Genomic DNA, 24,381 nt, shown 5'->3' with positions numbered 1-24,381 from the left:
ATGTAACAACTAATGTACCACATTCTGCAAATAAATAATTTGAATTTGAATTTGAATTTGAATTCAAAAACTTACCTTTTCGTACCATAGTAGATGAAGAATGAATTTATTCTTTAATCCTACGTTACTCAAAATTAAGTATAAGAATATAGGAAATCGGAAGTAAGATAAAATTAAATTTCCTCCGCCACGACAGCAATCTACCTTCCGAGCGTAATGCGTATGAATAAAACATCTTCCTCATGGCAAGGATTATAATAAAAATCAATTTTGTTCCAGATCTCCGAGCACAATGATCGACGGGAGCGCGCTGGAAAGCGCATCGACCCGCTGCAACACCTGCCAAAGAATCAAATAAATCACAAACTTAAACCATGAATGGAGAACGAGAGAATCTTCAAGAAATTCAAATGGACCTACCCAAAAGCATATGCTCGAACGGGTGCCAAAACGCGAGCAAACTCACCGCATTCCAACTCAGACCACCTGACCCCAACGACTCCTTCCTCCACCGTTCATTCACGAACGAAAGAACGAACGAGACCGACATAAGAATGGCATTAGACTTAAACGACTCATTCAGTGAACTGTACGGCTTCGACAGAGTCAACGGGACTTTTTTAAATTGCACATTTGGAAATGGAACGTGTGCTAGTGACGTGCAAAGTTATAACTTCTGGGCGTTATCGTTGTTGGTGTTCCCGTTATTAACGTTATTCGGCAACGTGTTAGTTATTATGAGTGTGTCTAGGGAGCGCAGCTTGCAGACTGCGACGAACTATTTCATAGTGAGCCTGGCGGTGGCGGATTTGTTAGTGGCTGTTGTAGTGATGCCTTTTGGAGTTTATTATCTGGTGAGTATTACTTATTAATATTATATTTATAACAAACGGTTTATTTTCATAACATTTACAATTAAATTCGGAAACAGGTAAAGTAATTATTTATGTGTTGTTGATAGAATAAAATGTTAACATAGCAGAAGCATAAACAAGTTTCTGAAATTATAATTATGAATGTGAAAACACGAGAACGAGAATCCATAATGTAGGTCTACACATAAACTTAATACCTATTTAATTTAATAAGAGTTTACAAAATAGGTCAACAAAGTTAGTGATGAATTATCTCATAGTATGACACTGAAACTTTAAGGACAACAAATCAATAGCGTATAGCGAAGGACTTTTAGCGTATACAGAAGGACTTTATTTATTTACATTATTTTTTCCTGCCACGTTCATTGTATATTATTCCGAAGCGTAATCCATCGTCAATAGCGCTCGTTGCACTGCACTGTAGTAAGGGAGAGTCCGCTAATTTGGACCAGTTTTTTTCAATCCCATTTTTGACATAGTTTTCTTTTGTTTTTGCTAATGTCCATGGTATATGATAAAAGATACATTATTCAACTTACTATTTCATAAGTATTAATTAACATGATTGTTGTATATTTAGCACAAATCAACAAAGTACGAGTTCAGAGCTTCCGGTCCAATTTAGCCAACCGGTTCGATAATTTGTACCACAGGGTTACTAAATTGGATTTCAATAAATTTCAAGCCTATAAAAAAAATATAAATTTGAAAAAAATTTAAAATTGTAAAGCAAAATATTATACGATACATTCTTAACAAATTAGGAAACGAAAAGAAACAGTAGTTAATAACATAGACAATTGATATTGTTTTACACGTTATCACGATTTTGAGTACAAGTTTTGTAATTCCAATTATCGTAACGCACACTTGTACTTAATCTACTTTGCCAGTCTTTTGCTTTCATTTATTGTTAGCCAAACATAACTACGCTATTATAACTTCAAAATATGATTTACTAAAAAAAAATTCAAAATCCTTTGGTAAAGTTCCATACAACTTGATGTGGTACAATTTAGCCGACTAGGTGAGAGTGCTTTTAAAAAATCGGTAAAAAATAGAGCTTATAAATACCGAAAAATGTTTCAAATAATTGTAATCCACACTAATTTACGCTTCTAATAATATATTAGAAACACCCTGTGATTAAATTTAACAAAATTATAAAGTAAACATGTATTGTCAAAAGTTACTTGAAAACAATGAAAAAATACTTTTCAAAATAAAACACACGTGTTTGTTGTCACGGCAAAAACCACATGGCCGATATTAATTGATTTTAGTTGTGTATCGCTGAGTGTTGCAATTACAGACATTCAATAAATACTTTACGAAATATGAGGGTGGTACAATTTACCCGGCGGTACAATATACCGAACTCTCCCCTATCAGCGACGCGCAGTGACCGCACGTTCGCAATGCACTGTATGCCGCGGTATCACTGGTTGTCGCGATAGGCTACGGTATACAACCTACGTGCTACCTACAGACGTTAATAAGAAAATGACTTTAGTCCACTAAAAATTAAAAACAAATCTCTCTTTCTAATTCCACAAAGAGTCTTGGGATAGGTTATGTATCATTAATAGTATAGTTCTTGCAACTCACGAAAGCGAGTGAGCTTTACTTGTGTGTGTAAATGTACATGTAGGTACCTAACGATAGTGTAATGTCTGACAAAAACGAACAGTAGCAAGCCACACATGTAAAGCTCACTCGCCTTCGTAAATTGCAACAAGTATACTTACCTATATCTGAGGTCCCGGGCTAGATCCTCAGTAGAGGCAAAATTTTCTGCTCGGTTCTGTGTTGAGGCCTGTTCTATGTATATTCGTCCGGCTAGCTAAGTAATTGCTCGTCGCAGTTCCTCACGGGACATGGCAACTTTAAACATAAACTTCACGAATTCAAACTAGTTCCGTCTCCTTTTTGCGAGTGTTCCACTGATGATGTCAGTCATGAGCAGTCTGCCCATCATATCTTGTGGGAGTGTGATCTTTGGAAACATGAACGTGATATAATGCTTAATTCAATACAACATATACATACATCTGTTTCCGCAATTTATTACACCGATCTTGTCGCGACAAGGAAAAATTTCCGTGGCGATTTTGTGCAAAATATTATTGGCAGGTAGTTGCTAATTGCTCATAAGATAGGCCCCCTTAATTTAATTTATTGTCCGTGGTGCATAATCTTTTTCTTAAAGGTTTTAAACCTTTGTTTGTCACCTGTCATTCGCTTTGCAATGGAGGGAAGTCGAACCTTAATTTCGAACTCCTCCTATGTTCTTTTGATTAATTTCGTTNCCCTTAATTTAATTTATTGTCCGTGGTGCATAATCTTTTTCTTAAAGGTTTTAAACCTTTGTTTGTCACCTGTCATTCGCTTTGCAATGGAGGGAAGTCGAACCTTAATTTCGAACTCCTCCTATGTTCTTTTGATTAATTTCGTTGCGGGTCCAATGACAGTTTAACTTTCCCCCGGGACAAACTTGACCTTCATTGGTTGGGTTTTTGTGGCGGTCAAGCTGTAGATCCTGGCTACACAGGAGTTGCAGTGGTGGGAACGAGAGGTGGGAATAGTCCCGTTTTTAGCTAAGTAATCTCTGTTGACATTACACTAATGAAAACAACATTGTTGTGTTTCGGCAGTCAGAGATCAGATAGCCAGTTCCTCTGTGGTTGGCCCTCGCTTCCACCTTAGGCCTGATTGTCACTTTCCATCACATGAGATGCATCCCAAGAGCTTCCCTGTTGTGTTTAAAAAAAAGTTTAATTGTAAAATTAAAATCAAAATGTATTTATAGTAACACTATTATACATAGACTATTTAAATAGTACTACAAATCGTCAAATATTTTACTCTTAAGGAGCCTCTACATGTCTCATAATCTTTTTACTCTACCAGCGCTTCGAAACCAACATTTGGCAAGTGCTGAGAAGAAGCGCCGCAACAAACTTAGTCACCACTCTGCTGGTTGATATTATAAATAAATAGAATGGAATGTAACTTCCATACGACCATAAAATTTGTCTGAAAACAACGGCCTCATTGATACTCATATCAGTTTCATCAGTCATTTATATGATTGCATTATATCCTAAATGTTTAATGGGGACCTTTTCCAATGATTGATGTAATACAGGGTGTCCCAGAATGGGTGAATCAAACTGCTAGGGGAGGTAGCTCTACTAATGTACTATCCTTAAAAAAATAGAAAAAAAATAAAGCGCTAAACAAAAAAAAATGTTTTTGAAAAAGTGAAAATTAATCAGCTTTGCCTAAGTATCTGGCTATAATTGCTGCTTTTGGAGTTTATTTGTAATTTTTGTTACTAATATTAATTGTACATGATCGCTTCGTTTATCTGTAAGCAAACTTTAAAAAATGATGACTAGATTTCGAGTTTAGGGCACTTTATTTAAAAGAAAAATCCGAACTCAAAAATTTTTTTTCATATTTTTTGGGATAGTACATTAGTAGAGCTACCTCCCCTAGCAGTTTGATTCACCCATTCTGCGACACCCTGTATGTTCAGGAGGTGTAATTTTGTTCACTAATCGTGTATTATCTAGACGTTAAACTGACAGCTATCGTTATTGATACTAAAGTTATAATAGGGTAAAGTTATTCAGCCAATTATAATCAAGTTTACTAAGCATTAGTGGCATTAGCCTACAAAAGCTTTTAAGTAATTAGATTTAGTGACAAGATCCTTACAATATTGGCTACATGGACATTTTGTTATCCCAAAAACCATTATTGGCCATCCATATAAGGGGCTGGAATCAACTCAAATGATGGAATAAAAATTCAGATCTGAATACTGGAGAGTTACTCTTTTTTCAGTATAGTAATTTACTTAATATCTAGAATGGTAGGAATTCCGAGAGCTAGTTTAAATGCTGAAACGAATCTCAAAATCTTTATACCTACCAATCGTAGATATCGTAGGTAGAATCGATAGATAGTTTTATCCGTTCTAGAGTAGGTACAGTTTCATATTAATGAGTGTTTTCATAATACGAGCTTTCCGGTACTTTCATAAGGAAAACATAAAAGCTTATAATTTGCTCATAAATCACTCACACAAGCTCCTTCCAGCTTCTAAACGAGCTGGCCGCAAATAAACACTTTGCAAACAATCCTTTAATAAGTAGGATCTATACAAAACGATTCCGTTGCTAACTCAACATTGTTTTTTAAAGAACTATGCTAATGACTTCTTGGCGGGAAAGTGAACCATCATTCAACACTTTTTTTTAAACTAGTGTTTCGCCGACTATTAATGTGTAATAATGAAATAGTGGATTACTTATTAACCATTAAACGAAGGTGCATGAGCGTAGGCAAATGAAAGAAAAAATGCAATATCACTATCATTTATTTAATCTTGAATTAAGTTTAAGGTCATTAATTACGAAGTGTTCAAAACTGAAGACTTGGCTGTATGTCATCATGCCTTTGCCTTTTCTTACAAAAAAAATAAAACAAAAAAAATAATGAACCTTCGAAAAATTATTGGAATTTTCAAAATCATTCCAATTTCAAAATGCGAATACGGAGACAACAGAAAATCAAATTGTCTCAGCCACCGGCCTCTTGACGATCACTGAGGCGTTTATAATAGCCGCTGCAACGAATATTTCAATAGCTAGAGCACAAGAGACTCGGAGATTGGAAATCTTTGTTGTTTCCTTTACGACCAAAAATAAGACTTCATGCTCAGACATGCATGATCGTTGTCAAAAATTTTAATAGAAACTGAAAACTGTACTAACCGTACCTATTATTTATTTCTGAGAAATTGATTTAAAAAAATCTATTAATTACATCAATTCTATAGTCTCAGTTCAAACTAAGCAGTCTTGTAACAGAAACTCATACCTACATAATATACGAGAACATACCTAAATAAATAAAGTGTACCTAGAAGAAAGTAAATAAATTATGAATAGGTACCAACCAATAGATTTTCTACTTAAAGGCCCCGGCGATATTCAAACCTTAGCCACAGCTGGCGTAAAAATCACCAAGGCTAATGGCGGTCAGTTTATTAAACTCCCTAATGGCACTGGCAATTCAAGTTCTTTATAAAATCACATCCATCACCTACGCACAAGACCGATATATCAAAATAGCGAAGCAAATACTAAAACGCTAAGTGTAAACCCTATTTAACAAGCACTGCCTCTTTTAACCGAAGATTTATTCGTTAAAGACTTTATTAAGCTCACTGGCAATTTTATGCAAAAAAATCCCTAAATCCATCAGCTACGGGCTAGTTACCGATATCAAAATAAAATGGTAAATCGCTAAGTGTAAACCCCATTTAACAAGCGCTGCCTCTTTTTAACCGAAGATTTATTCGTTTCGGCTTCCTCGAGAACACGGACCGACACTTTCGACGAAAAAGGTCATAAATCTCCGACGGTAATTTTCCAAACAATTTAAACTTCGACCGTCGCAGTATGTTGTATCTGTCTATGTTTGGTTTAACAAGTCGTTAAAGTTGGTGAGAGGGGATTATGCGGGAAAACTATTAGAATGACTTTATGGTGATCAATAACATTAATACTGGTTTTTTGAAAGCTATAGTTTTCGTTTGCTTGTTTCTTTCAGTGAATTTTATAAGGTCATAAAATATTAAAACCGTTCTAAGGTATACAATTAAATACGTTGTCATTACACTGTACTTTAGGTAATGAATGAGGGGGATTTTTCTGAAACCATTTGACGTAGCCGTTTTTGCCTCTAAAGGACTGAAACTTTTTAAAAATTAAAATTAATTGAAAGCGTCACATTATCTGATGACATACTTACTTTTTCAAAAGTTGAAGATGAATCAATAATTTTAAATCTGTAATGAGACCTAAGTTAATTCTCTGTAAATACCAAAAGAGCTGATGTTTTAAACATAAAATATTCTGATAAAAAGGTAACTTATCCCAAATCAAAGCAAGTAACTGTAATACCCGAGAGATACAGCAAGTTTGTCGATAAAAGCTAGTTTTACCATTTTTCTTTCGGTCAGCCGATCGGATTTGCGTGCGATTTTGGGATGATCCCCCGATCGCCTGTTGAGTTGGGATTGCTTAGCTATTTGATGAGACCTTTTTGTTTGACCATGAAACTCTTTTGCTATTTACTTATACATTTTTTATTTTTTATTCAGGAAAAAGATAGTTTTTCAAGGCTTTTACATTTTAAAGAGAAGATGATTTTGATTGATTGATTCATATTTCGTAAACCCTTTGTAGTATGCTAAAAGTGCTTGTGTTACGAATGGATCCCCACAATAGTGACTTAAAGGTTGATGCCCGTTTTTACCATCACTCCCTAATTTTCAAGTGACCCCTATCGTAACATTTCTCAGCAATTTTGTTTTCATAGGGGTCACTTAAAAATTAGGGATTGATGGTGAAAACGGGCGTGAGTTTCTTCCGCCACTTCTTCTCAGCACCAGCCCATATGTTGTCCCGAAGGGTGGTAGGGCAAGCTATACATATTTGGGACATGTATGTATATGTGCCCTGGAAATGGCCTATGTACTGAATAAACTATTTCATATAAGTTAATTTCATTTTGCATCATCTAAGTATAGCTGTTACAGGAAATGTATGAATTCTAGGAATTGTATACTATTCCTAGGAAATGTATACAATTCCGAAGCTATTTAGGAAATGTATAAAATATTGCTTCAGAGATTTTTTAATAAGCACATATCCTAGGAAATGTATACTTTTCCTAGGAATTTTATAGAATTCCAATATTGTATTAGGAAATGTATAAAACTAAGCGGCACATGCGCGGTCGCGTGATCGGGTGCCCCTCGGTACGCCTAAAATTTCATTTAGCCAAACCACATTGGCCGATAGGTACCTACTCTTAACTCACAATTATTATTGTTTAGCCTGTAAGTTGTTTTCGCACTATTATACTTTGGCCGAAAAAAATATTTGCCTATTGGCATCCTTTCTTTCGGCATCACGCATATTACGCTGAAGTATTGGAAATCCCTAATTTTAACATCTCTTTTATTAATCATGAAGGTTTTAGTACTTCTGTAGCTGGATAACAAAGTCTCGGTTAGGTTAGGTTAGACTTGCGACCTTACACATACAAATTTGTGTGCCATAGACAACTAGGCGTACAAAAAAATTGACGATTTGATAGAAACCCCGCGTAATCGGATGATGCAATATTCTCCCCTCGCACCGTGTATGTCCACGCGTATTCATTAAAATCTTAATTACATTTCCGATTGCTGTCTAGGAAATGTGTCTAATATAATTTACATCACACATTTCCGGGTGATTTTAGGACTTATACGCAATTCCTAGGAATTGTATACAATGACGGATTTCATACATTTCCTGTAACATAGCTATAAACATGACTTACTATCTCTCATGACATCGATACTTAATCCTAATCCTATTGGCAAATTAGATACTATCTCTAATTAGTAAATTAATTATGCGAATATAATTAGATAATTAATCTGTTAGTGGTTAACTAATAAATAAATCAGCTAGTATTGACGACAGTTAGAAGTCCGATTCAATGGTTAATGTTACTTAAGTAGAGTTAGAAGTTCTTGACTCACGCCCGTATTCACAAACATTACTATGAGGTCTCACAGTGCGCGTGGACGCACAGGGTGACACATGAACCAATCACAGAGCTCTATTCAACGCTGTGCTTTCGATTTACTGAGCATCGTTTGTGAAAACGGGCGTCATAGTTCTGAGTTCGATTCGCAGATGGGACATAATATTAGTGCAATCACTTGGTGCTAGCCCGAATTTAGTCAGGACATTTTAGATATGAATCAAGATTATTTTTCCAAAGCGTAAATAAAATATTATTATGTAGTGTGTATAATAATCATGTCATCATCATCATTATTAGTCTGTTGATTAGGACATGGCGTGTATCAATCTAGACTTCCATTGTATGGTTGGTCCAATTCAGATATAATGCGTCATGTAATCCACGATAGTTGAACGGTGAAGGGGTCGGACTAGCCGACTCGTGATCCGAGGAACGCGGGCTCGAATCCCGGCGCCCGCTCGACTATTGTGGTGAGCGCACTTGTAACACAAGCATAATCTAGTATGTACGAGGGGCTAACGGGACTGTTAGTAATTTGTGCAATACAAATCACTAATATTCTCTTTAAAATAAAAATAATTAAAATGATTAAAGTCTGTCATCTGATTTTCTGAAGCTCACGATGGAAGAAGAAGTAATTTCCTCCCTTATCGTACCTCATGTTCCTCCTCATGTTAACATTCAAGCTCCTAATTCCAACCTTGTTGAAAGTCAAAGTGGACATGCCTTTGTCGTCCATCACTTTTCACAACCTGAAGATTATGTATCAACGCAAAAAGGACATCTTAGTTACAGCCCAAAAAAATACACCAGTCCCTTAAAAATTTAAACGTTATTTTTGTACTAAGTCAGTAACAGTAAAAGTCTGGTAACTTAATCAGTAAATCTAATTAAGGTCCCTGCTCGATATCACACCTAGTTTTTCCAGAAATACCAAATATTTTTTTCATACAGTAATACTTATTACTTTTTGCAATTTTATATTTATTAACCAATCTAGGTGTAAGTATTTTTAACGGAATATCTATTAGATATCTACTCATTATCAAGGTTTAAACCCACTTTAACATACCTATCTTTGGCAATTTGTCTCTTTTTGTTCAGAATGTACACATTATCAAAGAACCTGAACTGGAAAGCTTTCACTCCTATCTTCTTCGTTTGTTTAACATCTTTGGGCCCGTTGACAGTATACAAAAAACGTAGTGGCTGATCTTTTCTGGCCACGTCTTCACTCTTCTTAAGCTAGCATTTCTCATTACCATAGGCCCTGCGTGGGCCCACATACATTACAGCAGACCCGGGGTCATATTATGCAAATAACTATTTATTCTTTAGACCTTTCTTTCATAAAGCTTGTAGAATTTTCCTTTGCAACAATTTTCAAAGCAAATTAGGGGGGTAAAACGGGTTTAAAGGTGACCGTGTAAGATTGTAATTTGATTAATTTTCCCTTTACGAGATTCGTGAACGAAAATGTTTAATATTAAATTTCAGGTTGATTCTCTCACATTACTCTAAGTACCTATCGTAAACCACCATCATTATTTAAACATCATTCAATCAAGATGGATTCTTTATTTTAGGGTTCCTTATGTACATGGATACATTTTGGTAACAACGCATCGACTTTTTAGGCTTTTTGCTAATTTGTTTAGTAATATCATAGACATGGCTTTGTTTTCAACTACATACTTAATTATTTTCTGTGTATTGGAGAGACGTGAAGTCTTATAGCAAAGTAGATTTGAAACGATCTATTCATTATGCGTAAAGCTGTCATAAAAATCCTGAAGACAGAGTGAAATATTCTATCAACTAGCATATTAACATGATGCGAGGGACAAAAAAGGCCACCCCAAGGGAACATCATAAGCTCGCTACTATTTATCAAGCAAGAAACGTGATTGTAAATTGAAATGTGCCCTATATCCCGCAGAATTGGATGCAAAGCGTTTTCCAATGGAGGCCTATTATTCTTCCATCCCTAGTCGATTTTGAAATGCAGGTCTACTCTGATATGCTGTTTACGTAGTTTCGTGTATACTTATCTGTCACTGTCGCTCATGCTGACATGTCCCATTGCGTGAGAGGGATGGCAACATTCGAAACTTTGGACATTTTTCGGAATAACCCCAGTGTTTTATTGGCCTTTACGCCACAGGATCACGACACCCGACACGCGACGCAATGTAAATGCATGTAGCGCCGGCTGGAGTAATCACGATCGATCTTTCAGGCTTTGATTGAAGCTACCCATTCCGTTTTCGACGTGTTTAACACCGTGTTTGAATTGACGCGATTCTGTGGCGGAATTTCTAATGACCCGAACACAATGGATGCTAGTTTACTGAATGTAGGATGTGAAGTGTCAATAGAACGAACGTTTACCGAGTTCACTCGTGAATATGAAAAGGCCCAGGTGGTCGAACTAGCAACTCCACAATGGCCAGTAGAATGGTTGAATTCAACTAACCAAGTCTATTCTGACTTGGGGCAATGGTTGACCTACCTTTGATACCACAATAGCTATTATGACAAACGATTACATTAGTAGGAACAATCAAAACAATAGGTAGGTGTAATCAACAATCGCTTACTTACCAATGAATAATATTTACACTCCCCTATTCATCAGTGAAAGACAGATGTACAAAAGAGAGAGAGTCATTAAAGCTGTCAAAAATTCCAAAATAAAACATTCCCACTTGGTTCGCTCTCTCCTTCACACTGGAGGCCTCTGAAATCTGTCGATAAACCATCGATGCGTGAATAAACCACATTACGTAAGACTCATTAAAGCCGTTCAACCCCCTTTTATTTTGATGATGTTGTTAACCATATCCTCCTGAGACCCAGACCCCTAAAAATTGTCGGATTGTCTTGAATTTTGGAAGGCAGGCTAAGATTCATATGTACAACTAACAAAAAATGCGAAAAAAAATCTAGCCCCCCTACATACGCCAAAATGGGGGGTGTCACCAGTGACACTACGGGTTTCAAAGACATTAAAACGGGCTTGAATTAATTAATATTTTAATTACTTCAGGTATGGTAAAATAGGTGTTTTTAGTTTCAAATTGATCTGCAATTGTTTAGAATCGTATAAGATTTACTTTTTAACAGCTTTTATTGAACTTGTTATAACAAACTTTAATTAACTTGCAATAAATGTGTGAATGTATGTTTGAGTAAAATCTTGGAAGCTGAATTAGAGCTACTTCCTGCCAACCGATTGAGCTGAAATTTTGCATAGACATGTAACTCAGATGAGACTTTAATATAATGAGGTCATGGAGCTGATCTGATGATGGAGACGGAAGGTAGCCATAGAAACTCTGTGACCAAACGATGTAACTCTGTCGAGTTTTGACTCATTTGATTGGTATTGACAAGTACTCTGGTCTTGAATGATATCCAGGGTCTGATCTGAGGATGGAGCATAATTTTTTTTATCATATGTCTCATAAAAGTTGCATAACATTGACTTGACGTTACCATCAGACAATCCTAAAAAGGACCATATGTCAAGTCACGAGTGCCCAAAGTGTCACCAGTGACACTCGAATTAATTGACAAAAATACTTATTACAATAGAAACATTTTAATAGTTTTATCGCAAAATCTGAGAGATATATTACCGTAGCACACAGAAAACACAAAACAATACCAAAAAACTTGTTTTAAATAATATTTTCTTTTCTTGGAATGTGTCATGTCGGAGGTCGCGCGAATTCAAAATTTCAATTAATGTTTACAAAATCAAAAACCCTTTCGTGCGAGGCACAGCAATTTTTTGGATATGTAACATATTTCAACGTTTCACACACTTTTATTAATTTTCATAAATACCAATAAATGGCGCTGTAAAAAAAATATATACTCAAGTGTCACGAGTGACACCGGGGGTCTCAGGAGGCTATAAAACAAGCAATGTACCGACAGCACATCAGAATTTACGTTTTCATTGCAAAATAGGTCTTATTTCAACTACTTAAGAAGCTACAGTTTATTTTGGCATGCTGTCGTCTGTACTACGTCCTACCCCCCTTCCCACATAATAACTTTCTACCGTGAACGAGTGAATGGGGCGATGTAATTTATCTGTCAGTCTCAGAATACATAGCTCAAAGGAAATCAACATCTCATTTGGACGAAATTAAATTATGCATTCGCTTGCTAAGGTTGGCGCCCAACGTGTGGCTGGGTACTATACCTACTACATCGGGCAGATATAAATTTTCTCGTCTTTTCTACGGCCATGGTGGTGCCTATAGTAATTTATTCTTAATGGATTTTGATAAGCTAAGAGCCACAAAACAAACTAGCATATCATAATAATGTAGGGAACGTCATAATAATGTAGGTAGTTACTGAATCAATATTTTGTTTTCCACTGCCAAATAATTATGCCGCTAAATATGCTGCCATAAGAAGATGTAGGATTTCTTGACCCATGGTCTCTTATTTTATTAAAATAAAGCAGTATAGTAAGATTTTTTCTAAAATATTAAACAGTTTAAAGATACCGTAATTAATTTATTGTTTTGAAATGGCATGGCGGTTCTTTCATTTAAAGCTTAATGAAGCTTTAAATGAAATTCGTACATTTAAGTGGTCAATGCCCGTTTTAGATAGAGGTAAAATTGATAAATTGGGCTTATCTATTGAAACCTATTAGCCATTGACTGATGCCTGATAATCTTCGTTGTCTACGCTTCCCCACAGTGTGGGTATGATTTATAAGGGTAGGAAATATTACTTACACGCGTTTGGGGTACATTTTGATAAAATACGGTTATTATTTTACAAAGTTTTTTATCAGGAAAAAAGTTATATTCTTGAGGAAAGACACGGTATTAACAGTGAGGAAAACTTGCTCGAAAAAACGAAATACTAATGTAGATACCAACCACGTAACCAATAAGTAGGTGATTATTTTTCATCGTATCTCCGGCAACTTTTAAACAAAACCTAAAAGAGGATTACGTTGAGTAATTAAATAAACATAAGGGTCAATTTCCCAAACACATTTTTTGAGCGGCGTAGCTGAAAATCATATGTTTTTTATGACATAGAACTTTGATTTTTTTTTTAAACGAAAATATACAGAGGTTCAATTTTGAGGAACAACATTATTAATGAGTATTTTCTTTTACAAATTCGACAAAAAATAATTGAACTAAGCGTTTCTAATTTTGGTGCAGTGTCCACATCCTTAATTTCTTACAATATGTATTTTTTTAGCTGAAGATCAAAACAGAACTTAGGGAAAAAGTATATTTTTGGATTATACAATCTATCTATTATCTAAGATTACCAAATTAAGCAAGTTTCCCAAATAACTGTGATTAAGTCACGTCCTTAAGTTTTGTCCGCGAAAAATTTATGATTTTGGTGTCAATAATGAAATAGCTCGTCAGTTTCTTTAAAGATCAAACAGGATTTAAACACTCCCATCATTCGTTAGGTTTAGTACCGCCCCCGCGAGCAGTGACGGCAGACGGGTGCAAGACCTCTGCGTCTTCCCGCCAAAAACGTAAATGTGTTGTTTTTTTTTAAACGGACAACAATTCTGCAATTTTGGTGTCTTTTTGTATAAGATTTCTAAGCTATTCTTTTTAGTTGAATTCCTCGTATAATGTAAAGGAACTGTTTTCATACCATGTGTTAAAATGTTATTGTTATATTTAAAACAGATTTCATATAATTTAGCTTTTTCAACGAGAATCTAATTTTGGTGAGTCAATTTTGGTGTTTTTGGTGGTGCACCAAACCATTTTTAACCGACTTAACTCCGTCGATTGTGAACCGATTTTCAAAATTCTTTTTTTGTTCTATAGGGTACACTTATGTGGTGGTCCCATTGTCACCAAGTCAGGATCTGATGATGGGATCCTAGGGAAATTGAGAGTAAACCTCAAATTTTGTAGGAATGCAATACGTTTTCTAAAGTTATTCAAGTAGTCATCATCTAATGTTGATGAGGTGATGATGGAAGGTAAAACTCCTTAACGCTTAGGAGTTGGAGGATAATTCTTTAAATATTTTAGGTAGGTATGTACATACAGTTGTATTATTTCACGTATTTAAGATGAGCTGATGATGAAAGGTCAAACAACATAAGTTAGGAGTTAGATGATACTCAATACTCATTTGTTGATACATACATTGACACATGATACACTGATACTTTTTTGTTGCCGATATAATAATAATAATCATAACCACTTTCACTTTTGTCGATTATTTTGCGCTTAAAACGGCCTCTACGTGTTGGATCTGTATCCCCACGCAAGCCTTATAAAGGACCGGGCCACTTTTGACCCGTGAGCTCCAAAGCGTACAAAAATAATAATATAATAATAATAAATAATTTATTTCAGACTTTCATCCATAGTTTGTTAGTAGGGATTAGTAACAATTTAGATATTTAAAGTAGGGAGCCTGTATTTTGCTAGGAAGATTATTTACACTTTGATTGTGATTAAGACTATAATTTTCCATTACAAAATGGAAAATTATAGTCTTAATCACATTAAACATAGGTACTGTCCCTCTTCAGTGACAATAACAAGGACTAATCAACTAAAAAGCATGAAAAAAAATAATTTTAACAAAAAAATTAAAACCGACGCCAACAATCACTTAAAAGTAGAAAATAAGTACGTCGTTATTTATTTATTAGGACAATATACCATGATTAATATTTTTGGAGTCGGTGCTGGTAAATTTAAAACCATTTCTTGAGCTTGGCACTAAGATATGACCGACTGACAGCATATTTTCTAATTTTGGTGCTTTAATATAAATTTTGGTGTTCTCTTAATTTTGGTGTAAGGAAAATCTAAAAAACTACTGGACAAAATTTAATGTCTTAATCATTTTAGAAACAGTATAAGTTTCCAATTTTGATCTATAATTAAAGAATAAAAATACACAAATAACAATTTCCACCAAAATTAGGCAAAAATATGCACTTGTTGAAATTCACCCATTGATACATACATTGACACATGATACATTGATACTTTTTAGTTGCCGATATTTAAAGTAGGGAGCCTGTATTTTGCTAGGAAGATTATTTACACTTGGATTGTGATTAAGACTATAATTTTCCATTACAAAATGGAAAATTATAGTCTTAATCACATTAAACATAGGTACTGTCCCTCTTCAGTGACAATAACAAGGACTAATCAACTAAAAAGCATGAAAAAAAATAATTTTAACAAAAAAATTAAAACCGACGCCAACAATCACTTAAAAGTAGAAAATAAGTACGTCGTTATTTATTTATTAGGACAATATACCATGATTAATATTTTTGGAGACGGTGCTGGTAAATTTAAAACCATTTCTTGAGCTTGGCACTAAGATATGACCGACTGACAGCATATTTTCTAATTTTGGTGCTTTAATATAAATTTTGGTGTTCTCTTAATTTTGGTGTAAGGAAAATCTAAAAAACTACTGGACAAAATTTAATGTCTTAATCATTTTAGAAACAGTATAAGTTTCCAATTTTGATCTATAATTAAAGAATAAAAATACACAAATAACAATTTCCACCAAAATTAGGCAAAAATATGCACTTGTTGAAATTCACCCATAAACACTAAGATACACAATTAGCATGTTCAAAAGAAGCTCTTTTTGAATAAATTCTGAAAGGTAGTCAAAAATTTGCTAAGTAGCCGACTGAACGTATTTCATGTTTAATTGTTGTTCAGAATTTGAATTCGAATCAATGTTTGAAACTCATATTGCAATCATATGGTACGATTATAATTAGGAAACCCGTAGAGGGTTTCCTATACATACACATGTACAATGGGCTTTGCAATTGGGCATTGTTCTGTGAATCAAGCGCTAAAATTATCCTTACCAAATACAAAATGCTTTGATTATCCCAAACAATTCAGTGAATATTGTCTAAGAGGTTCAGCACATGTTTACTCTCCATAAAGCGTTCAAAACGGACGATTGACATCAAAATAACATGAATTCATAGAGGATATGCAGTCATGCGTGTACGTAGTAAGTCGAGCACGAACTTTGTTCCTTTGAGACTGTTTGAGTGACGACATCTGAAGAAACGTTTTGAATGCATACAAGCGTATGCATGTAAGCAAGTGCTTACAGCGTATAAAATACCTACGGGAAAATTTTTAGATGTTTGCAAAGGCAAACCAAAGGGCTTACTTACCTATCGAAATTAATGAAACAAATCGCTTGAAACTATTTATCAAATAAATTATGTAATATTTTTTCCAGAACCAGAAGTTAGAGCAGTCGATTGAAAAACTAAGGGACCTATCTGAGGAACATATTTTTTGTGAAAAAAATATGGATATTATAGTAGCTAGAAATTCCATTTCAGAAAGTCAATATTTACTGAATACAACATTCAGTAAATACAAAAATCTCAACACTGTTATACAATTCTGAAATATTTCAGATGTAGGCTTACTCGTATATAAACATACAGTGCAGCGGTTAGGTTACCTATTTGACTTGTTTCTCGTAGATAATAATTCTACGATACACATAAAGTAACGATCGAAACCTAGCTGACTGTACCTTGAAAATCGTCCGTCATTATTACAAATCGAATGAGGCTTTCAAGCATCGATTGCGTCGATTTACCCGAGGCCCGAATCTTGGGATCGACCATCAATAGAGTGCACATTACGTCAATGGCCGCGTGGATTTAGGCTACAATCGGCCCGAAAATGGACTATAAATCTTTAGATTTGGTTCCAAGTATTAATGTAAGCCCTTAGATTAATAAAACCTAGATGGATAGTCTTCATACAAAGGCTTCGTCAAAAGTGAGGTAAAAATGTTATGTCATTACTGTCAAATTTTATTTCATTACTGTCAAAACTTTGTTAAAAATGTTTAAACTAAGGCGATTTTTTCGACAGTAAGAGATTTTTATCCACATTTACCGTAATAAAATGTTATTATTTGTTAATTAAAAATTATTTAATAAGACATTTAATTAAAATAAAAAAGTTTCAAGTTTCAAGTGGACCAGAATGGTGCACTAAAAGTTTCTTCACTTTTCGTGCGCTGGCTATATATCTAGGTTTTATTACTCTATGTGTAGACCCGAATATGCAGAGATTTTACACTCGACAGCACATCAGATTATTTTAATCCACTTAAGGGTTAAAGTTAGACTGGGACATGTAAAAGCGCTTTACTAGACTTGAGTATTTGCAGAAAATATAATGACTTTTATGACCTTTAAAACCCCTATTACGACTTCGTTAGACGTCACAGTGAAATGGATACACCCATTTACCCAATAGTTAGATGTAAGTACGACTTTTCACACTTATTAACGCTTTCATCGCTGATAGATTCTTATTACTTATCACACTAACATTGGAATCGAACCCGCGACCGCAGCTAATGTTGTAACCTGGTACACCCAAAACCACGACATAGTTAATTATTTAAAAACAATCATTGCTTTTGATTACACCCACACGTACGTACATCTCATCAACTTCATAATTTTTAATTACCTAACTAATTAAGATAGCTCAAAACCCTCAAAGCAGGTTGATCTTGTATTCCCTTTATCCTTCGGGTTCAGAAATTAAGCACAGTAATTTTGAAATTATAAACATTTTGCTTTGTAAATTTCCAAATTTTATAAGTACTTCAACGGATCCTTTTTAATAACTTACCTTGACATTCTAAAGTACTTAGTACTCGGACTGATTTAATATAATAGGTTTAATGAAACTCTCTGTAATTTACATCGCAAACGTTGAAGAAGTAATTTGAAATTATTAATGAACTTGAATAAATATCGTTACTTAATTAATTTTCTGGTACCTGTTATTCTGTGAGTAAGAACATTGCTTATAATAAGTCTTTAAAAGAGCTAAAAGTTAAGCTGTCTTTAAAAGACGTTTTAACTAACAAAATCATAGTTTTAGTACGCTAAAAACTTTTTTCATGGGTAAAGTTGATCCCAATATCTAATTATTGTGATTGTTCCTATTTTTTTTAGAATATCTTATTTATGTAAGGAAATAAGATATTCTAAAAAAAATCTGGCAACTTTTGCATTTGTAAATTTTGCCACCATTGTCTAATGGCTCTCATTTACAATTCCCATTCCAGCATAACACAACAAACTAATCCGGTATTTCTAAATCCGGGTTATTACCAATCCGGTCACCGGATTCCTGCAGACTCAATTCTCTCAATTTACCGAACGATCTAAACTTAGGTATGCTCTGCAAACCAGCATTGAATGCCACATTGCTACATTGAGTTCGATGTAGTATAGACACGAGGCCGGCACTAGTCTGGTTCAAAGAATATTTGAATGATCAAACGAACTTACCAAGTGAAGTTCGATCTAAATTATCCTGTTTTCGCCGAAGAGATTTATTTTACCATGTAGTACCCCTGTACGACAACCCAATCCGCACACAATATTCAGCGTAGTAGTATTAAAAAACAAAAGAGCGGGCAACCCCACCCCTACCACGCTGTGGGCTCGGTGTCCGAGCGGTCTCATTATATTTAGAGAAGAGATGACATTGACGTTTACCTCCAGGGAAGAAGATATAGAAATCTTCGGGTTGGGAGGGACCTTAAATCTCTTCGGCGAAAACAGGATAATTCAAAAAAATGGCTACTGGTTAACATCGCGCGTTAACTTGGAGCTAAAAATGGGTCAAAGTTACGCGTCGTGTCACAACGCTTATAATAAAAATGTACGAGCACTTGCACAAAATAGTTGTTACAACCAACCTTTTGTTGGGTCTAATTCTCGTCACTACACTGCACAACTTAAAATAATTACGTTTTTTGTCGGTAAAAACGTCCTGGTGACGTCACTTAAGCATTTTTCTTATACTGCGTGCGGTCGTTGCGCGTGCGCACAAAGGAATGAGACCGCTCGGACACCGAGCCCACAGCGTGGTAGGGGTGGGGTTGCCCGCTCTTTTGTTTTTTAATACTACTACGCTGAATATTGTGTGCGGATTGGGTTGTCGTACAGGGGTACTACATGGTAAAATAAATCTCGGAGGCGAAAGCAGGATAATTATAGTTTGGGTGAACTCTACCAGACGCACATGTTTTTGTGAATGTACAGTCACGGAATGAAAAGGTTCGTCAGTTTTCAAATTGATTCCTTCAACGAATCGCGAGCTTATATTACCTTTTGAAACTATGTTACAGAATGAGTTAGAGAAAATAATCTTTAACTGTTCGTCAGTAAAGTTCAAAATTATTCAGATTAAAGTTGTTTGACGATTTAACTTGTCAAGAGGATTATTATGATTGATAAACTAAAACCTTCTTCTTGGTTCAACCTGCCACTATCTATTAAATTAAAAAAACTACATTTCGTAACATTGCACTGATGGGATAGAAAAATAAACAAGCAAAACCTTATTCGTTAGCAAACGTCATATTTATTTAAATGTTAGCAGCACTGTTTCTTGCACGGTTATGTTGGCAGGTTTGACTCTTACAGTACCTAGTGCAAGCGACAACCGACACTAAGGTGACGAACCTTTTCATTCCGCGACTGTACCTACCTACCTGCTGTTTGGTGCGATTAAATGTCAAGTCACTTGATTGCAAATAGTTATCATCATAATCATCGTCGTTTCAGCCAAATGACGTCCACTGCAGGACAAAGGCCTCCCCCAACGATTTCCATATGGACCAGTCCTGCGCTACCTGCATCCTGGTACTTCCCGTGACCTTCACTAGATTATCGGTCCACCTAGTAGGGGGCCTGCTACGTCTTCCGGGCTGTGGTCGCCACTCGACAACTTTTCTGCTCAATTAAGACAAAAAATCGAGCGTAAAGATAAAAACGCCGTCGCAAAACGCCGTATCTGTTATGCCCTCGCTGGTTTTATAACTTAAATTCAGAGCTTGTGAACTTTGAACAAATGAAACCTTCTAATGACGGAGCCCGAGGGCAATGAAAATGATTTTCTGTTACTGGTGGAAAATAGAAACAGACATAATTACTCGCAACTAATATTAATTATGCTGTATCTGCTTGAAGTTGTAAGCTTAGTTTGCAGAAATGTTATTCGTTAAAATTAAACTAGTATAGCATTATGGGCATTGATAATTAAGTGGTAATTTAAATTCTGATGAGTGTTTGCTTCGTCGTCAAAAAGCTGAATTTAGTTAACGTTAAAACACTGCAGTAATTTCTTTTGTTTAACAAATTAATTTATTCCGCGGTGATTAGAGTGACCAGAAGCCTTAATTTGTTAGATGATCTTAATCTAAAACTTCATAAGGAATTACTGAAACTCGCCCTAAGTCTCCTAAAACAATAAGTGGAGTTCACAAACTTGTACGTGTCACTAAACAATGCTGAATAGTCTGTGTTTATGTGTAGCATCAAGTTTGGTATGAAAACTACGTCCCATATGGACTGGACATTTCACACCAAATTATTCGGGTGGCACGACCCCTATGTCCAGCGTAGGAATGTTTTAAAGGCCGGGTTGCCATTTTGTATATTGTAACTCTTAAAAGGAGTAAGATATATTTTTAGAGAAATATTATTACATCAATCCCAAAATTATATTTTTTCCTTGTATGTTATTTTGCGAACAAGAAGTAAGTACGTGTCGGAACTATAACGGCTCCTTATTGTCTACACATAACCTTAAAAATTACGAGTTTTCACAATTTGCAAAATAATATTGTAGCATCATCTAAATGTCAGGAAAACAACAGAATCAGTGTGGCAGCAACACTCCATATGGCAGATTGTCCTTAATAAAAAAATGTAAAAAGGAAACGACAAAACCAATAAAGAAATATTGTATGTTATCATTTTATAGAAGCGACCATTTATAAAGAGTACCTAGATAACCTGTGTTGAAAACTATCAATTCCATTTCCACAGAAATATTTTCCTTGTTCGATCGGGTAAACAGTACTAGTGAACCTCCATTTACTCCCGCTGAAATTAATTTGATGGGTTGTGTTATTTCAACCGGTAGATGTGGCAACACTGGCTGTTATCTCTGGGGACTCGAAACAAATGAATGGCTACGCGAACGGTTAATATTGGCAAACATCTAGCCCGTTTCAATTGACTGTTTTGACATCGGTCAGTGCCCCCGAATTTCTTTTGTTTTAGGGGCAATATTAATTATGACGGATGTTTACTTACATGATGTTTGTTTTATGTTATTAAATAAATTTTTGACGTAAATGAAACGAAACGAGTGGTTTAAGAAACTCAAATAATAGCTGTTTTTATTTATGTTATGAAAATATTTAACGATTATTTGCTCTCCTGTATTGATAAATATTTTGAAACTATTTTACCTTCTGCTCACATCGCTTAAACGGATTGTATCCTAGATCTACGGGACTATTCCCACCAAAGGTCCTATCGCTGCGACTCACCGCCAGTAGGTTACTGCCATACCTACTCGCACATTTGATCTAATAGCTGACTGGGTCATAATTGATGCAATAGACCTGCAAGATGTAAGGCCACCATATTGCAGAATATTGTCCGTTAAGATGCCCCTTAACATGTCTTTTAGGAATATTATCTAACTCCATGTCTCATCCAACAGTTCAATGCTGTATGGGGTCTGCCAGCGGTGGTCTGCGACTGCTACATCGCGATGGACGTCACGTGCTCCACCTCCAGTATATTTAATCTGGTCGCCATATCTGTGGATAGGTGAGTCTTTTATTTCAGTAATTTCTCTTAGGCCCAGAACAGACGGTGAAACGCAACTGCAACGAAACTGCAACTTTCTGATGATTCTGATGAATGAAACTGAAACTGAAAGTTTTAAACTGGTCGCGTCATGTGTGGTCTCTCAACGGACGCTATGGCAGAAACTTAGATGCAACTCAAAAGTAACTAGCAGTTGCAGTTTCGTTGCAGTTGCATTTCACCGTCTGTTCTGGGCCTTAGTCTAAGGCCCGGTTTCCAGCAAAGCGGAAAGATGTCAGATTTCGTTATTTTCACGTCAAGTCTCCGCTCAGCTTCGGTTTGCAAATGATTGGTTTTTCAAACACATCTCTCTCCTCTCCGCATTGGTGGAAACCAAGTCTAATGCCCGTTTTCTCCATCAATCCCTAATTTTTAAGTAACCAGAATGAAAACAAAATTCCTGTTATGTATTACCGTAGGGGTCACTTAAAAATTATGGATTGATGGTGAAAACGGGTATACCCTTATTACGTAAAGAACTACTTTCAAGTGTATCTCGTCTGGATTCGACTCTCAAGAATGTAAAGCTGTAATTAGTCTAAATTTTGGAATTTAATTAGTTAAAAGGGTTGCATCTAGTTTTGGACATCGTAACGTAATACGGACCTTAATTCGTGTTTAAACTGAATTCTGGACATTCTTTCAACTACAATTAACACAAGTAGAGATCCTAATTTTACAATAGTACTTACTAATATAATATTAAAACATAAAAAGACTCAAGTTTTAGTAATGTTTTGTACAAAAAGTTACATCTTGCAAACTAACCTTTACCAAGGCTGAGTTGCACCACCTCTTACTTTATCCGTAACTTTAACAATAACCGGTGTTTTTTGTATGAAGTTTGACAGACTTTTGACGTTTGTTACAACTAAAGTAAAATGGTGCAACCCAACCTTACTTTAAAAGTTAAGAAGCAGAAAAACCGTAAAGTTCCAGTAATTTTCTTCAGTGTAAATAAAAATCCTGAGAAGATAGCACATACAAGCTCACGTTAACAAGATACCAATGAAGTGCCAGACATTTGTCTTATCTTATTCTTTACTCAAGTTTCTGCGCACTTTATAAGAACGTAATACACTTTTATATTCACCCTGTATAGTAAAGAGAGTGCTATTGCTTCGTTTGACTTTCAGAACACGTCACGAACGTGAACGCTTCTTCGCAGCCGTATCGTTGGATGTATGGATTGAAAATGCGTTGATATCAATCGTGGTGAAAAAAGAAAACGCTTCGGAAAACGAAGCATTTACTTATTGACTTTAAAAGTAAAGTATAGCCTGACCAGGAACATAAAAACCCTCGCCATGTTGCGGAAAACTAATGGTACTAATTTCTTTTAATGGCAACAGTAACTGAAAACTTCATTATAATGTCACCTTTCATGTCAGTTTATTGCTGTCATAGTGTAAACAAACTTTATTTTAAATGTGCGCAATTGATTTTGTGAATAAATTGCTAAAATCTTTTTATAGTCGTGAAAGAAAAGTGGTTCACAATGTGTTAAAGTATTTGTCGAAGGGAAATACTAAGGGTTCGGACAATATTTTCATTGAATAATGTTTCCGACAAAGGTTGTCAAATTGACTGACATGTTTATCGTATAGTACAGTCAACTATGAAAATTAGCTGTGGTTTGTTTCAACTACCTATTTTAAAGTTTTTTGTCACTTTTTAAGTGTTGAATTTTATGGAATTGGGAAAGAAGTACCGAGTTTGAAGCGTTCTTAGCAGACATTGCAGTTGAATATTCAAGTTCTGAATTTTATTATTGATGAATAATAAAATAAATCCTACTAGCTCGATAGATGGTTTCATTTAATTTATTTAAACCAGGTTACCTGTAATAATATTTTTTCGTTAATTTATGAAAATATCAAATTAGCCCGTAATTCTGAATCCTGATAGGTACATAAAGTTAGCCTATTAATTTAACTAACACAGGTACGACTGTACTCAGTGTTGCACTATCAAATGCAATTGACGCGCCTCTATGCCAGGGTTTTTATGTTCCTGGTCAGGCTATAATAATAAAGATTTATGACCTCTTCAATGTTAGTTTCACGTCAAATGCTTAATTTAACGCAGACTAAAGGTACCGTATAAGTGTCTCATACTGTCCATTAT

The 24,381-nt window shown here is 35.2% G+C and overlaps 1 protein-coding gene across 1 annotated transcript in view; it reads left to right on the top strand.

Annotated features, from left to right (window-relative positions):
• Positions 1-333: 333 nt before the first annotated feature.
• Positions 334-24,381, top strand: part of LOC114355468 (dopamine D2-like receptor) — a 39,958-nt gene continuing 15,910 nt past the window's right edge. The window contains exons 1-2 of the mRNA XM_028308316.1: positions 334-854; positions 22,106-22,215. Of these exons, the coding sequence (XP_028164117.1) occupies positions 375-854; positions 22,106-22,215 (590 nt within the window). The 5' untranslated portion in view covers positions 334-374. The remainder of the gene's footprint in view (positions 855-22,105; positions 22,216-24,381) is intronic.

This window comes from Ostrinia furnacalis, unplaced genomic scaffold (assembly GCF_004193835.3).
Source record: "Ostrinia furnacalis isolate ACB-3 unplaced genomic scaffold, ASM419383v2 OfSCF2409, whole genome shotgun sequence".
NCBI classification, from domain to species: Eukaryota; Metazoa; Arthropoda; class Insecta; order Lepidoptera; family Crambidae; genus Ostrinia; species Ostrinia furnacalis.
Note: the sequence above shows the minus strand (reverse complement) of the source record. Positions and strands in the feature narration are given on the sequence as shown.